General features: G+C 35.0%; 1 protein-coding gene across 15 annotated transcripts in view; it reads left to right on the top strand.

Annotated features, from left to right (window-relative positions):
- Positions 1 to 15,585, top strand: part of LOC110440256 (epidermal growth factor receptor kinase substrate 8-like) — an 83,769-nt gene that overhangs the window by 23,443 nt on the left and 44,741 nt on the right. For 14 of the 15 annotated variants that reach the window (XM_021483215.1, XM_021483220.1, XM_021483219.1 and 11 more), the window contains 5 exons: positions 8,747 to 8,827; positions 9,489 to 9,616; positions 12,805 to 12,972; positions 13,348 to 13,409; positions 14,522 to 14,574. In XM_021483215.1, the coding sequence (XP_021338890.1) occupies positions 8,747 to 8,827; positions 9,489 to 9,616; positions 12,805 to 12,972; positions 13,348 to 13,409; positions 14,522 to 14,574 (492 nt within the window). Of the gene's footprint in view, positions 1 to 759; positions 1,345 to 8,746; positions 8,828 to 9,488; positions 9,617 to 12,804; positions 12,973 to 13,347; positions 13,410 to 14,521; positions 14,575 to 15,585 lie in introns of those variants that run through there. The other variant, XM_021483221.1, reaches the window with a different exon arrangement.

The raw sequence follows: 15,585 nt of genomic DNA, 5'->3' as shown, positions 1-15,585 counted from the left end.
TTTGTTCATTTTTCGATACTGAAGTTTGTCCCTAGGATTACTAGGTATATATTGGCTTGTTTTTAATAATATTTGATGGTTCACATTTTGAATGTTAACTGCTAATAATGTCATGCAGTAACATGTACTTCAATGTTTCTTTGATCTTGATCAAGTAACTTGTATCTATCAATGATCAAGGAAACATTTCTGTTTTTGAATACAGAAAAAAACCTGTTCTATATTTCATAGCTTAAACATTCCAAGGTTGAGAAATCTAGAAATCTGCACTTTAACACTGCGCAATATTTGATTAAAGCTACAGTATAAACCATCAAATAGATAGGATAGATTTCCCAGGCACGAGATACAAAAAGTAGAGTTGATATTTTATAACTTGTTTACATTTACATAGAATCTATTAGCCTACTCATCCGTATCAATCACTTTGATTAATATATCGTACCCAACGTCTCTGCATTTGAGAGGATAGCCAGTCAATGAAACGAACTACGTTATTGTACCTCTGTAGTTTTCCCCAGGTAGTCAATGTTTTGTATATTTTGGTAGTGATCTTGACCTAGAATTTAAGTGGATTTACAGTGCATGTTAAACTCAGTTAATTATCTTTCCTAAAAAGTGACGTCCTATCTGTACTGAGTCCTATCTGTACTGATCACTTACCGTGTGATGCAACTGGCTGCATATTTTGTTGTATACAAGGCAAGTTAAAACGAAACTTGTGTTTCGTTGCACAACGAAAGCACTTCCTTTAATACAGAATACTATATGAACACTGTAACCATGCATGCTGCGGAATGAAATCTGATAATACACAGGAAACTTACATTCTTTTCTGTGTACAGAGGTAATGGAGTGTGTCAGGCCAGTAAATATCTTGCTGTAAGGTAGATTAGTGGTGTACAGTGTTCGTCAGGAGCTGAAGGCAACACTTCTGTCTTAGTATTACTACTGCTAAGTGGAGAATTCAGTTTTGTATAATAGATTTAGTGAAGGAGAAAGTGGAGGATTACTTTACAGCTGAAGCATATCAGCCTAACAAGTTTTGATGCAAAATTATCAGAATTCTTAACAGACAATGCATCATGTACAGATTTAAAACGATGAGCCAAGGAACGGAAACTTAAAAATATTCCACTATTTCCAAAAGTTTTGAAAAAAGTGTTCTACCATTTGGAGTTAAGAAGTTATAAAACTAACGAGGCTGTGGAGATATGTGAACAGATGTGTTGCTCTGTAGCAATGATAGTCGGAGGAATGTAAAACCACAGGGTTGACATAGCAACTTTGTTCACAGGGATTTGTTTTATCACCCCTTCCAGGCTATATACACTTGGATTAAAGGTAGGTTTAGGAAGGTGAAAGGCTGCATATTCATCTACAGTAAATTCTGCTGCAGGTATTTTAAGGTAGATACAGAAAGGAATGTGCATTATGTGTGTGATGTGTAACATGGAAAAAAATAGTATGTTAAGATCGTGAGACATATAGAATACAGTCCATGATCAAGTTTTAGAGGCGATTACTGAATGAAATGCATAGGATGGTTAACATTGTGTTACCTTTTTAATGTGCATATTATATATACTTGAATTTTTTTAATGGGTTGAAGATTTATTTTTTCGACAAATTCTCATTCAATTTTGTTTCTGCAGTTATAGACCCGGATGTATGTTTTACAAATAAACTTCAATGCAAATCATTGATGCGACACAAAAAGAAAAATTTGGGAATATGAATAATTCATAAAGGTGAAGGATCGACACTATGTTGGTATCAAAGCAATGCTACATTGTTCCACTGAAAGCTAACAAAGAATATCGTAGGAATTGTTACCTTAAACATTTATATAGGTCAACTTCCTACAATATGATATCTGTGTAAAAATTTAAATATTTTGAACACACCAGTACTGTAGATCTGGTGTATTGTATATATATACCAGTACTGTAGATCTGGTGTATTGTATATATATACCTGTACTGTTGGCTTGATCTTACTTCAAAACTTAAACTTTAATCCTATATGATCAATTTATCTTGTGTACATCTAGCATGACAAGTACAGTAAAAACTAGCTAGACTAATTTGCAAACTTACGTAATTTGTACCGGTAAATTTTGAGCTGAGACTAAGATACAAATACTGCACACGTACATACCGGTATAAATAATCCTTCAAGTTTTACATTTGTTTGTCAACTGACTTAGGATAGAACTGATGATATAGTATATATACATGTCAAAGTGTAGACACAACCAAATCTCAATAATGTTCACCAGATTTTCAATTCAAATAATTTTATGATGGTAAGAAAAGTGAATTAAATAATGGATTATAGATTACAATTATTTATTTTATTATTAGGAATTTCAAATAAAAAAAACTGAGAATCAAATTTTTTTCTTAAGGGAAACTAACTTGTTCTAAAATTTCTGATAGGCTTAGTTCAAAAATTGAACTGAAACTCTACCTACCATATACCTGGTTAAGTAGCGACTGAGGATAGTCAAAGAAATCTGGGTCATCTGTATAGGTCGTAATTGATCCAACACACACTGGGTATATGTTGAAATAAAACTCTTATTCTATTCTATTGCTTGTGAGCTTAGTTCGGGGCAGGCCACACATTCAGGTACAGGCCATGAATTCAGGTCATCTTCTGGATTCCTATTGTGAGAATCGTGTGCCTAGATCTAAAATACCTGAAGTGTAAATGAAAGTCCTGTTTGTAACTTAAGTAACTGAAACCAGAGCCTGAAAAATCGCAAATATGTGTACTATGCCACCGGTAATAGAATATAGAAACCTCTAAATTTACACAACAAAAACTATCTTACGATTTAAAAGTTGGTACATCAATGTTGCAAATATTTAATGGGATGGTTTTGAATTTTGATAGTTTCCGGGGTTAAACACATAATCTGACTAACAATCAAATTCTGCTATAAATATTTAATGAATTTATACAGAAAATATAATGCCATAAATGAAACCCCCACAAAAATCCTTACAGAAATTTCAAATATTCCAAATGGGATTTGTATGTTTCCTTCGTTTTGCAACACTTAGGCTTGTTATTTTTTTATAACAAATTTTTATAAAATTTTACTACACAATGCAGCGTTTATGATAATGTTTTCGCTGTAAAAACCTTTACATCATTAATTGTCGGAGAAAACACATGCATTTGGTATGCATATTTGTTGAAGGACAGGCCAATTTTTCCCTCATTATATGTTTTAAACAAATGTGAAACATGAGCGTATGGCAGGCAGATGTAAAAAACATACAAGTATGTACATGTGTGATGAGGTATGTAGAACATGGGATGTAATACTGAAAAAAGAACCTCCTCGGATACCAGCTATACCTACTTGTGTGTGTATTTATGGATGTGGTCGGAGGGTGTGACATTCATGACTTTCTTGCGACAATCATTAGGTTGTTACAAACGTCTGCCATTAGTGTTTGTGACACTTTCCTCACATTTGTACATTTTCTAGATGGCTGTTTCAACGCCCAATATCATACATGTATGTATACTAGTGGGTCTTTCATGATTTTACTGAAAGTATTGTTTTGTTTATATCACCGTACTTTTTTATACTTAGTTTTAATGTACACATAATCAGAATTTAGTAAAATAACATTACATGAAGGTTATTGTGCAAGAGCGATGGGTACAGTCTAAAAATACTACTGCTGCTTTTAAATTATTTTTGTCATTTTTAGGGCTAGCAATTATAGGAATAAACTTTTAAATGATATAATTCAAAATTAGTGACAGCTTGAGTCATTGCTGTTTGATATTAAAATGGGCCCAACCTTCAACCAACATACATGTCATTATGTAAACAGGAGTGGAGACAATTAAACCTGCCTGACAGCCGAGAAGTTGACACCAAGTAGGGAACCTGGACTGTACACTATACACAAACAATTTATAGGGAATTACAGCGACACAGCAGAACGCACACAATCTGCAGTGAAAACACAACACACACAAAACACACAGCAAACACAGACAGAACACACACAACGTACAGGGAAAACACTATACAGACAAAATGCACAGCAAACACAGACAACACACAGCAAACACAGACAACACACAGCAAACACAAACAACACACAGAGAAAACAAACAGCACAAAGCAAACACATACAACACACAGCAAACACATACCATTCACACACAGCAAACACATACAACACACAGCAAACACACATACAACTCACAAACAACATACAGCAAACACACAAACAACACACAGCAAACACATACAACACACAGCAAACACAGACAACACACAGCAAACACAAACAACACACAGAGAAAGCAAACAGCACAAAGCAAACACATACAACACACAGCAAACACAGACAACACACACAACACACAGCAAACACAGACAACACACAGCAAACACAAACAACACACAGAGAAAACAAACAGCACACAGCAAACACATACAGCAAACACGTACAATTCACACACAGCAAACACATACAACACACATACAACTCACAAACAACACACAGCAAACACACATACAACACACAGCAAACACATACAACTCACAAACAACACACAGACAACACAGCAAACACAAACAACACACAGAGAAAGCAAACAGCACACAGCAAACACATACAACACACAGCAAACACAGACAACACACAGCAAACACAAACAACACACAGAGAAAACAAACAGCACACAGCAAACACATACAACACACAGCAAACACATACAACACACAGAAAACACAAAGAAAGGTCATAATAAACATAGAACAGGAGGTAAAACATAGAATTTACAGACAAAACACATGTACTTTGTGAACTGAAAATAGAATGTGTAGAACAAAGTTTTAAATTGCTGACAAAACACAAAGAATGTGTTGACATTACACAGACATTCACAATTCTGAATACTAACAAAACAAAGAAACAGACAAAATACAGAATACAGACAAAACAGAGATGTAGCATGGACAAAATATAGACAAAAAACAGATGTAGCATGGAAAAAATAAAGACAAAACACAGCTGTAGCATGGACAAAAATATAGACAAAACACAGATGTAGCATAGACAATATACAGACAAAACATATGCAGCATGGACAATATACAGACAAAACACAGATGTAGCGTGGACAAAAATAGACAACACAGATGTATCATGGACAATATAGAGACAAAACACAGATGTAGCGTGGACAAAAATAGACAAAACAGATGTATCATAGACAATATACAGACAAAACACAGATGTATCATGGACAATATACAGACAAAACACAGGTGTAGCATGGACAAAAATAGACAACACAGATGTATCATGGACAATATAGAGACAAAACACAGATGTAGCGTGGACAAAAATAGACAACACAGATGTATCATGGACAATCTACAGACAAAACACAGATGTAGCATGGACAAAAATAGACCACACAGATGAATCATGGAAAATATACAGACAAAACACAGATGTAGCATAGACAATATACAGACAAAACATATGCAGCATGGACAATATACAGACAAAACATATGCAGCATGGACAATATACAGACAAAACATATGCAGCATGGACAATATACAGACAAAACATATGCAGCATGGACAATATACAGACAAAACATATGCAGCATGGACAAAAATATAGACAAAACACAGATGTATCATAGACAATATACAGACAAAACACAGATGTATCATGGACAATATAGTAGCATAGACAATATACAGACAAAACATATGCAGCATGGACAAAAATATAGACAAAACACAGAGGCAGTATGGACAAAAATAGACAACACAGATGTAGCTTGGACAAAAATAGACAACACAGATGTATCATGGACAATTTACAGACAAAACACAGATGTAGCGTGGACAAAAATAGACAAAACAGATGTATCATAGACAATATACAGACAAAACATATGCAGCATGGACAAAAATATAGACAAAACACAGAGGCAGTATGGACAAAAATAGACAACACAGATGTAGCTTGGACAAAAATAGACAACACAGATGTATCATGGACAATATACAGACAAAACACAGATGTAGCATGGACAAAAATAGACAACCCAGATGTATCATGGACAATATACAGACAAAACACAGATGCATGTAGCATGGACAGAACATGGAATAAACACAGATGCAACAGCTGTAGCATGGACAAAAATATAGACAAAACACAGATGTATCATAGACAATATACAGACAAAACACAGATGTATCATGGACAATATACAGACAAAACACAGATGCATGTAGCATGGACAGAACATGGAATAAACACAGATGCATGTAGCATGGACAGAACATGGAATACGTGCATGTATATTCAGTCACAGTCATCACTACATTGAAACCTGGTACAAATGAATCTCATGCCAGTAAAACTACCTTTTTGTTCCCTCTCATCTTTTGGTTTTATTGTTTTCCCACTAAAAGTCAGCAGCAATGTCCACTTTGTTGTATATTTGTTATAACTATTTCTCTGTCCCATTAATACTCGAGACTTTTTCACTTCCACTCAGCCATTGATTTGAGATACAGACTTTAAAAATAACTTCAGGGTTTAAAAACCTGAGGCATGACTTGATGTACATAACAGTCTTTATTTACCTGTGTGTAAATATTAAACTCGTGACGATGGTTTTAAAGTTTTACATCTCTTGAGTTAATTTTCAAATACAGCATACAAGCTGTGTGAAAATCAGTACTAGTATAGCTTATACTTAAACATTAACCTACAGTTATGGTTATCAATTGTAATCTATCATCATGAGCTGACTACCTTCTGTATATATTTTATATTGAAAAAATGGACCGTTTACTGAAGTTTTGACTGTGTGTGCTCTTCAGTCAGAATACTTATTGATCTCATGGTTATGTTTGTTAGGTAACAGAAGAATCAGTTTTCATTGAGGTCTCAAAGGAGGTTTACAAGTCAATGGGTGTACTGTTTGCATCCATGACAGAATTTAACTATATTTCTGTAAAACAGGAAACTTTCGTTAGGTCAAATACTGGCCCTTTGACAGTAAAATCTGTAATTGCCAAAAATTAATTTCACCCTATATATGTGGTAATATTCGCTATCATAATAGATTTGCCCTCAGTCAGGGCTCAGCAATAAGGGGAGACTTGTGAAATCTACAGCTGGACTAGTGGTTCTATGATAATTATCTGCTAGCCCAAAAATTGATATTAATTATCATGTTGAATAAACTGGGTTAGTGGGATTTGCACATGGACCAGTAAAATTGGAAACTACACTACACTTTACCAGTGCACAATACTTAACGTCAGATATTTGAATTCTATTGCTCTTAGCCAGATTTGAGGTGTTCAAATCATGGACGTCTTGTCAGGTATTCCTGTTTCCCTGTTTACATGACGAACTGTCAGCTGATTATAGTCAGTTACCTATGGTCAAATGTCCATTTACTGGTCAGAATGGCCATATAATCATTGTTGTACTGCTATAGGTATGTAAAGACTAATGGTATCTGTCACAGACACTACCTCCTCAGGGAATATTGACTAGTACTGTTTGTGTGGCTGGATCTGATAAGAAAGTCTGGGTCAGAAATTAATTCATAATAGGAAAATATATTACCATGTATATATACATACTTATACTCTACAAACAAGTCATCTGTGTCCACCACAATCCAAACGAAAGAACAAAATCAGTGTTTTAGTTTATACCTTAAATATAACTTCAAAGGTTCATATATATACATTTGCACATTTATTGACAATATACTGCTCAGTGGTATTTTATTCAGTACAGCTGAATAAACTATGAATAAATCAATTACCATAAATTATCCTGAAATAAACCCATGCCTGGTAATTAGCCCACTTATATATATATATATTGCAGTTTAGCAGAAATTTCAAACCTATGTACTCTTATTGTCCTGTAATACACCCCTTCCCTCCTTCTTTAAGTCTGACTATGTGTTTGCTTCCTGGCTTTTCAAGGAAAATTACAGTGTTAACAGTTATTCTTAGGTATGATATATTACAACATAAACTCATCAATGTCGTGTAACAATCTTAAACTGTTGACGATGACGACTGTGTCATGATTTACATGAAGAAGTTAAAGGTGCAGTGTTGGATTGATAAATCAATGTATGTCATAATACGTGATCACCGACATGTGATTTAAATATTGATAAGTCATGGTTGATTGGTTTGATGACATCTGACCTCACAGGCCATAGGGTCAGCAGGAGTGTTTCCTGTAGTGGTTAGAGGTCAATGGTGATGTTTTCACAGATAGTAAGTGGTCAGTCCAGGCATTACTTGTTGTATAGTGGACATCAACCATATCTTAAAAGATATCTTGTCCATTGTATAGTGGACATCAACCATATCTTAAAAGATATCTTGTCCAGTCGCCATGCTATATCGGCAAAATATCATGTCTGTTTTCCTGCTGGCAAGATGGTATCTGATTATAAAGATATTAACCTGTAAAACTATTGCAGATGTTCATAGTGTCATTGTGTTAAATGACTATTACCCTACATGTACACATTTGTTTACCTCTGTCCACACAATATTAGACTGAATGTCTGAGTTATTTGGATAGACGGAATTAGGTCGACCTTATTAGACTAACATCTATAGACTTTAAGATTTACATGAAGAAGTTCAAGGAAAAGTGTCTAATATGGCTTTGTTTGGATATTTTAGAGCAACACAGTATGGATAGTCGACCTGATAACTTCCAGGGATTCGAGGTGGATCACCTGGCCACATATACCTCCAGTTCAGGTAAGAATTGTCTAGGTATAGTGAATAGACAAAATAAGGTAACTTAAATTTCTAGATCAGGTAAGAATTCTCCAGGTATGGTGAATTGACATCAAATTACATGTTAATTAATATAAACTTTTAGATCAGGTAAGAACTCTACAGTTGTAGTGAATTGACATAGAACTTCAAGTTATGTAAACCTCTAGAGCAGGTAAGATTCTACAGGTATTATGAATTGGCATTGAATTACAGGAATTTTAAATATGAGCGTAACCTGCTGGAAATCATTCATGTAATATAAGGCATGTGTATAAATCATGTAAATATGTTTGTATGTAAAATAAACCTGAAAAATGTTTGTCACAATCATTTAAATCACTGTTCAGTTCTAAAATTCTATTTTGATCATTTATCATTTATCAGTTCTAAAATGCTTTATTATGATTAAGCATTTTTATGATGTTGAAAATGATCTTACAACAGTAATTGAATCAAGTGTGCAAGATTTTTCATCCAAGAATAAAAAAATATTATTTTATTGGTACAAGCAAGAAAACAAATCAGCTAAAACAATGGTTAACTGTTTAATTGAGTCAATGGCAAATATTCCTCACATGGAATTGTAGATCTGTACTGAAGGAGAAGTGTTAAGTATTAATTGATTGTTTCTGCCTGTCAGGTGCTATGACTGTGGAGGATGGTCTAAGGAAGCTGAAACACATGGAAAGCACAACCGGTATCTGGACAATGAGATGCCTGATGGTTGTGGAGGCCAGAGACATTGTCATCATAGACAAAGGCAATGGGGTAGGTGTCATGATAGATATAGGCAATGAGGTAGGTGTCACGCTAGATATAGGCAATGTGATAGGTGTCAACCAAGATATAGGCAATGGGGTAGGTATCATGATAGATATAGGCGATGGGGTAGGTGTCAACCTAGATATAGGCAATGGGGTAGGTGTTGTCATAGACAGGCAAAGGGGTAGGTGTCACCTTATATATAGGCAATATAGGCAAAGTTGTAGGTGTCGCCCTAGATATAGGCAATGGAGTAGGTGTCACCCTAGATATAGGCGATTGGTAAGGTGTCACCTTAGATATAGGCAATAAGGTAGGTGTCATGATAGATATAGGCAATGGGGTAGGTGTCAACCTAGATATAGACAATGGGGTAGGTGTTGTCATAGACAGGCAAAAGGGTAGGTGTCACCTTATAGGTGTCAGCCTAGATATAGGCAATGGAGTAGGTGTCATAGTAGAAATAGGCAATGAGGTAGGTATCACCCTAGATATAGGCAATGCGGAAGGTGTCGCCCTAGATATAGGCAATGGGGTAAGTGTCATGATAGATATAGGCGATTGGGTAGGTGTCACCCTAGATATAGGCGATGGGGTAAGTGTCACCCTAGATATAGGTGATTGGGTAGGTGTCACCCAAGATATAGGCAATGGAGTAGGTGTCACCCTAGATATAGGCAATGGAGTAGGTGTCACCCTAGATATAGCAATTGGGTAGGTGTCACCCTAGATATAGGCTATGGAGTAGGTGTCACTCTAGATATAGCAATTGGGTAGGTGTCACCCTAGATATAGGTAATGGAGTAGGTGTCACCCTAGATATAGGCAATGGGGTAGGTGTCACCCTAGATATAGGCAATCGAGTAGGTGTCACCCTAGATATAGGCAATGGGGTAGGTGTAGGCAATGGAGTAGGTGTAGGCAATGGAGTAGGTGTCACCCTAGATATAGGTAATGGAAAAGGTGTCACCCTAGATATAGGCGATGGGGTAGGTGTCATGATAGATATAGGCGATTGGGTAGGTGTCGCCCTATATATAGGCAATGGAATAGGTGCCACCCTAGATATAGGCAATGGAATAGGTGCCACCCTAGATATAGGCAATGGAATAGGTGCCACCCTAGATATAGGCAATGAGGAAGGTGTCGCCCTAGATATAGGCGATTGGGTAGGTGTCACCCTATATATAGGCAATGGAGTAGGTGCCACCCTAGATATAGGCGATTGGTGAGGTGTCATCATAGATATAGGCAATAAGGTAGGTGTCATCATAAATATAGGCATGGGTAAGGCGTTTTCAGACAAGCATTCGCTAGGTGTCACCTTAAATATAGGCAATGGGTTAGGTGTTTTCAGACAAGCAATGGATAGGTGTCATGTAAAAGAGCAATAGGAAAGAAATGGTGACAGAAGATTTAGGCAACAGGACAGATGTCATCATCAACAAGGAATATTGGGTATGAAAGGCAACAATTTATTGACAATGGCAGTTATGTAGAAAAGATGACTTAGACATTTTGTTTGGTGATGTTATCAAGGCAACAGAGCAAGTCTAGAAAGGACTTTTAGATATATCGTGGGTCCAATATATGATATCTGAAAGAAAGAAAAAATATCAGGTCAAGCATGAAATTAGGATTCAAAAGATCTTCTTTGTGAAAAAAGACACTGTCACCCTTTCAGAGAGTCTATGAAATGTATCAATTTGTGCTTCAAATTGTCAAATCTATACTTAATGTGTCCTACAAGAGTGCCAAATCATATGCAAATATTTTGTGTCATTTAATTGTCAGCTCACTAGTGCAAAGGAGGTAAGAATGTAGCTTTTCACATCTTAATTCTCCGAACACTGTATACTTTTTGAAACAAATAATCTTTTGAGAGTGAAACTTGGACATATTTCAAATGCACTATTTCACATGGCCCCTTTGGTACCAGGAGCTTGTTTTGTTGATGTCATATGACACCAGGGGTATACTGGAAGCTGAAAATGGGTGACGATTTTGAAATCATTTTTTAACGCTTTTTACACTAGATTTGAAGCATTTCATAGATTCTTCTGATATAAACAAGGACCAATAACTTCTTTACACAAAGTTTTTTGAAAAATCATAATAGCTTATAATTATTTTCTTTTTGTGCAGCTTTGCCTATCTTTATATCAGTATATGAATTAGGAGAAGCACTAACTGTCTGTGTAGATGAAATTGATTATAACAATGCTTTGCATGGGATTTAATTTGAAAGTACTGACCAGCACTAGGCAGGCAATGATGACACTTGTCATCTCTCAGTACTTTTCACTGGAGCTGGGACACCAATATAATTATAATACCTAATTAAACAAAGACTTTTGTGTTACTATTTGTATGCTGTGTGTTACTTATCTGGAAACAGGCACCAATTTAATTGTAAAATACAGTTATATTGCTGAGAAAGTCGTCTCCCTTGCAGTAGAAATTTTGCAAACTCCTATTCCGTCTTTGCGTATTGCAGAGTTATCTTCTCTTGGGAGCAGGTATTGATTGTTAGGTCATTTGTCTGTGTGAAAATTACGTCGTTTTCTCAAAAATTGATGATGTTACTCTCACAAACAAGTGACGTAACAATCACTCCCTGCTCCCAAGAGAAGATAACTCTGCAATACGCAAAGACGGAATACCTTGTTCATCTGAGATTTTTTTCATGGTTCAGGCAGTACCATTGCAACAGGATGTGACATCATATAGGTACTGTTAGTATTGGACGAAACATTTGTCAGGACTAACTTTTAAAATTTTACATTTTCAAACTTACAGTAGAGAGCAGATTATCAAACGCCTATTGTTCCAGTAAGCAATCATACAGATAACTGGTTGCACATTGCACATGTTAGAGAGTTAATTAAAAAAAATCATAAATATCCATTCATGATTTCACTGGAACCACACAAAATCTGGTAAACTATATACACTGAACATTGACTGTTACAGGGTATGACATACTATATTCTGGATATATTTTGTGATTTACCAATTCGCATAATTAACATCATGATGAAATCATGAAAATAACAATACATAAAAGAAAATTAAAAAAGTATTTGACTAACCAAAATTCTCTTTGTTTAGTCTTTTCTCCCTGAAAAGATGTAATTAACGGACCATCTACATTGTATGATAATTTTTTCCTAATATTTTGTTTAATTTTGCAGGAAGAACAGGAGAGGTTCCCACTATCATCTGTCTTGGAGCCGACTGCAGTGGTAGACGACAAGAACCACGAAGTCTACTCAAATCTCATCCTGTTCACAGTCAAGGAGGACCCGAGAAACAAATACTCACCTTCAGACATGCACATCTTCCAAAGCACAGAAAAAAGGGTGGGTGGGAGGAGCTATGTGAGGAACTCGCTGTGATGCGGAGGGTGGGATGTAAATTGGATATATTTAAAAAAAAAAATAAGACATGACTTGGATCCTGACTAGTTAAGGACTTAAGTGGTCAGATGAACTCGCATTTAAGATGCTACAGTATCAAGTTATTTTTTACATTGCAGAATATGGATTTTTCTTTTAAAATGATATTCAAAATTTAATAATCTACCAGAGATATTTGATAAAAATACGGTATCATATATTTGTGAGAGAATAACCACAAAGCATCTTCTATGTATGGAGAGAGAAAAAGTTGAATATTGTATTGATACAATTACTTTTGTTTTTCAATATTCTAACATCCTTTTTTTTTTAATCTAGGCCCCACATATTGTAGATGAAATACTAGCAGCTAAGGATGGTCGCCGACGTCCAAACCCTGGGTAAGATGCTAATTAGATTGATTTCTGGAGGAGACTGTCACTGGGGAACATATCAAAAGCAATCTGCAAGTTGTAGTATCACTTTTGCTTTAAATATCATTTGAAAGCTTTTAAACTTGCACTGTTAACTTTAAACTTTTAGCCTGTTGTGATATTAACATTATTTGCACTAAATATGAAATGTATTCGAAAACAATTAATGGATAAAAGAAAAACTATCGGACAAAAAACTTTTAAGATTCAGAATTAGATACCTGAAAAGTGTGAAAGCACTCTTATTATTTTAGTAAACAACTGTGAAAGGATTAAATTTGAAAAGTTAATTAGTGGACTACACTTCAACAGGACAGGCCCTACAGGGAAATTGATACTTCAGATATTGCTAGAGTCAAATACAAAACCTTTTTGTGGTAAAACAATGCACAAATCTCCTTATACTAGAGATAGGAAGTGATGAAAGTATCAGTATTGTCATCTTTGCAATATTTGTTCTGAAAGTTTCAAATTCAAATTCTGGTAGTTTATGCTGAAAAAAGTGATTGTTATCCGGCTGTTTGTAGAAAAACAATAATTTAGAATCACACTGCTTCCGTTCTTATATTTTAATGTGAATTCAAATATTACTTTTTTTTTATATAACAAAAATCTTTCCTTAGGTTAAGCTGTCAGTACTTAACAAAGTCATTTTGGATCTTGGTTTTTTTTGTACTGTCTCTCAACAGGAAGTTAAAAAAAAAAAAAAACTAATTTACAGTTTACTTCCTGTCCACTTGTGTCTTCAGAAGGTTCCCTTAAACTGGAATCTGGTGGCTTAACAGTCATAAACTTAATTATTTCTTGCTTGGACTACATCAAGTTTAAAGAAGTTTTATCATATAGTGTATAGATATGATGCCTGACACATCTGGAGAAAATACATAAACTAATTGGAAATATTCCCTTCAAAATGAAAGAGTCGACAACTTCTACCTTCAACATATCAGTATGTGAACTTTTCACTTGACTCTTGCCAAGTGCTGATACTGGAAGATGGGAAGTTCACTTAGCACCGATAACGAGTCAGTTAGTACTGATAATGGTATGTATCAATGATAGTATTGTTTTGATTTCAGTGCAAATGGCGTGCCACCAAGACCTCAGGGTCCAGCCCCTAACCCTCCCTATGGTATGTATTTATTATAAAGGTCGCCCACACCAGTCTTAGAAGATTTATTGCCTAATTTCGTTTGGATTTCTGTTTAAAATATAGTAGTCACTACCACAATATCAGTTTTTGATTAGTTTTACTTTTAACCTTTAGTTTTGTCTTGATTTGATTGGCTGATGATTTGAGCATGTGACTAATTATAGTATTTCCCAATTTTGTGATCTAAATCGTCAGGTTTGTTGTATGCATGTGATTTTGAATAGATAATACTGCATCAATGTTTTATCTGTATTTTATATTTCTTCATAAATTACTGTGTTTTCCTGAACTGTATTACCTCATTATTTAAAAAAAACTTCTAGATGGCTAACAATAGTTATGCATCAATTGATTAGAAAAATTATACTTGAAGGGTACTAACTTGTTTAGTTCTTGTAATTTTAGTAAGAAATAGTTTAGTTATACCTACACATGTGAATGAAATGAACCAAACTTTCACACACCATTCAAATTGAATGCCTGTTTATTTGATTGTCCTAATGAGTTGTTGATAAGAAAATTACTTTTGCTCTAGGAGTATTTCACAAATTTTAAAAGTGAATCGGAAGTATTACCAACCTATATCTCGCACGACGTTGGCTCTGCTATTTCCATTTGTCTGATGAAGCTCACACAATGTTGGCTCTGCTATTTCCATTTGTCTGATGAAGGTGACAGAGCATATATTGTACCAAATTTAAAGTCTAAAGAAACATCTCAATATGAACTGTATACAATACCTACTTACCACCCCAAAGAAAATATTTTGAATTTTTCAAGTAACATCTGATACATTGTTTATAATTACCGAAATGTATCAGTTAAGTTAACCCTCTGGTGCCGTTGACTGAAGAGTTTGGTTCATGTTTACAGCCTGATCTAACTCTTGTAGAAGTTTTATCTTAGAGTTACTCACCTCTTAATAACATTTTTTCAAGGCGGGAGTCGTTGGATTGGTAAAAACATGGGCAAGTCTTACTTTAGCTATTC

The sequence above is a fragment of the Mizuhopecten yessoensis genome, unplaced genomic scaffold (assembly GCF_002113885.1).
Source record: "Mizuhopecten yessoensis strain PY_sf001 unplaced genomic scaffold, ASM211388v2 scaffold11177, whole genome shotgun sequence".
Lineage (NCBI taxonomy): Eukaryota > Metazoa > Mollusca > Bivalvia > Pectinida > Pectinidae > Mizuhopecten > Mizuhopecten yessoensis.
This window is presented reverse-complemented; position numbering and strand designations above follow the sequence as displayed.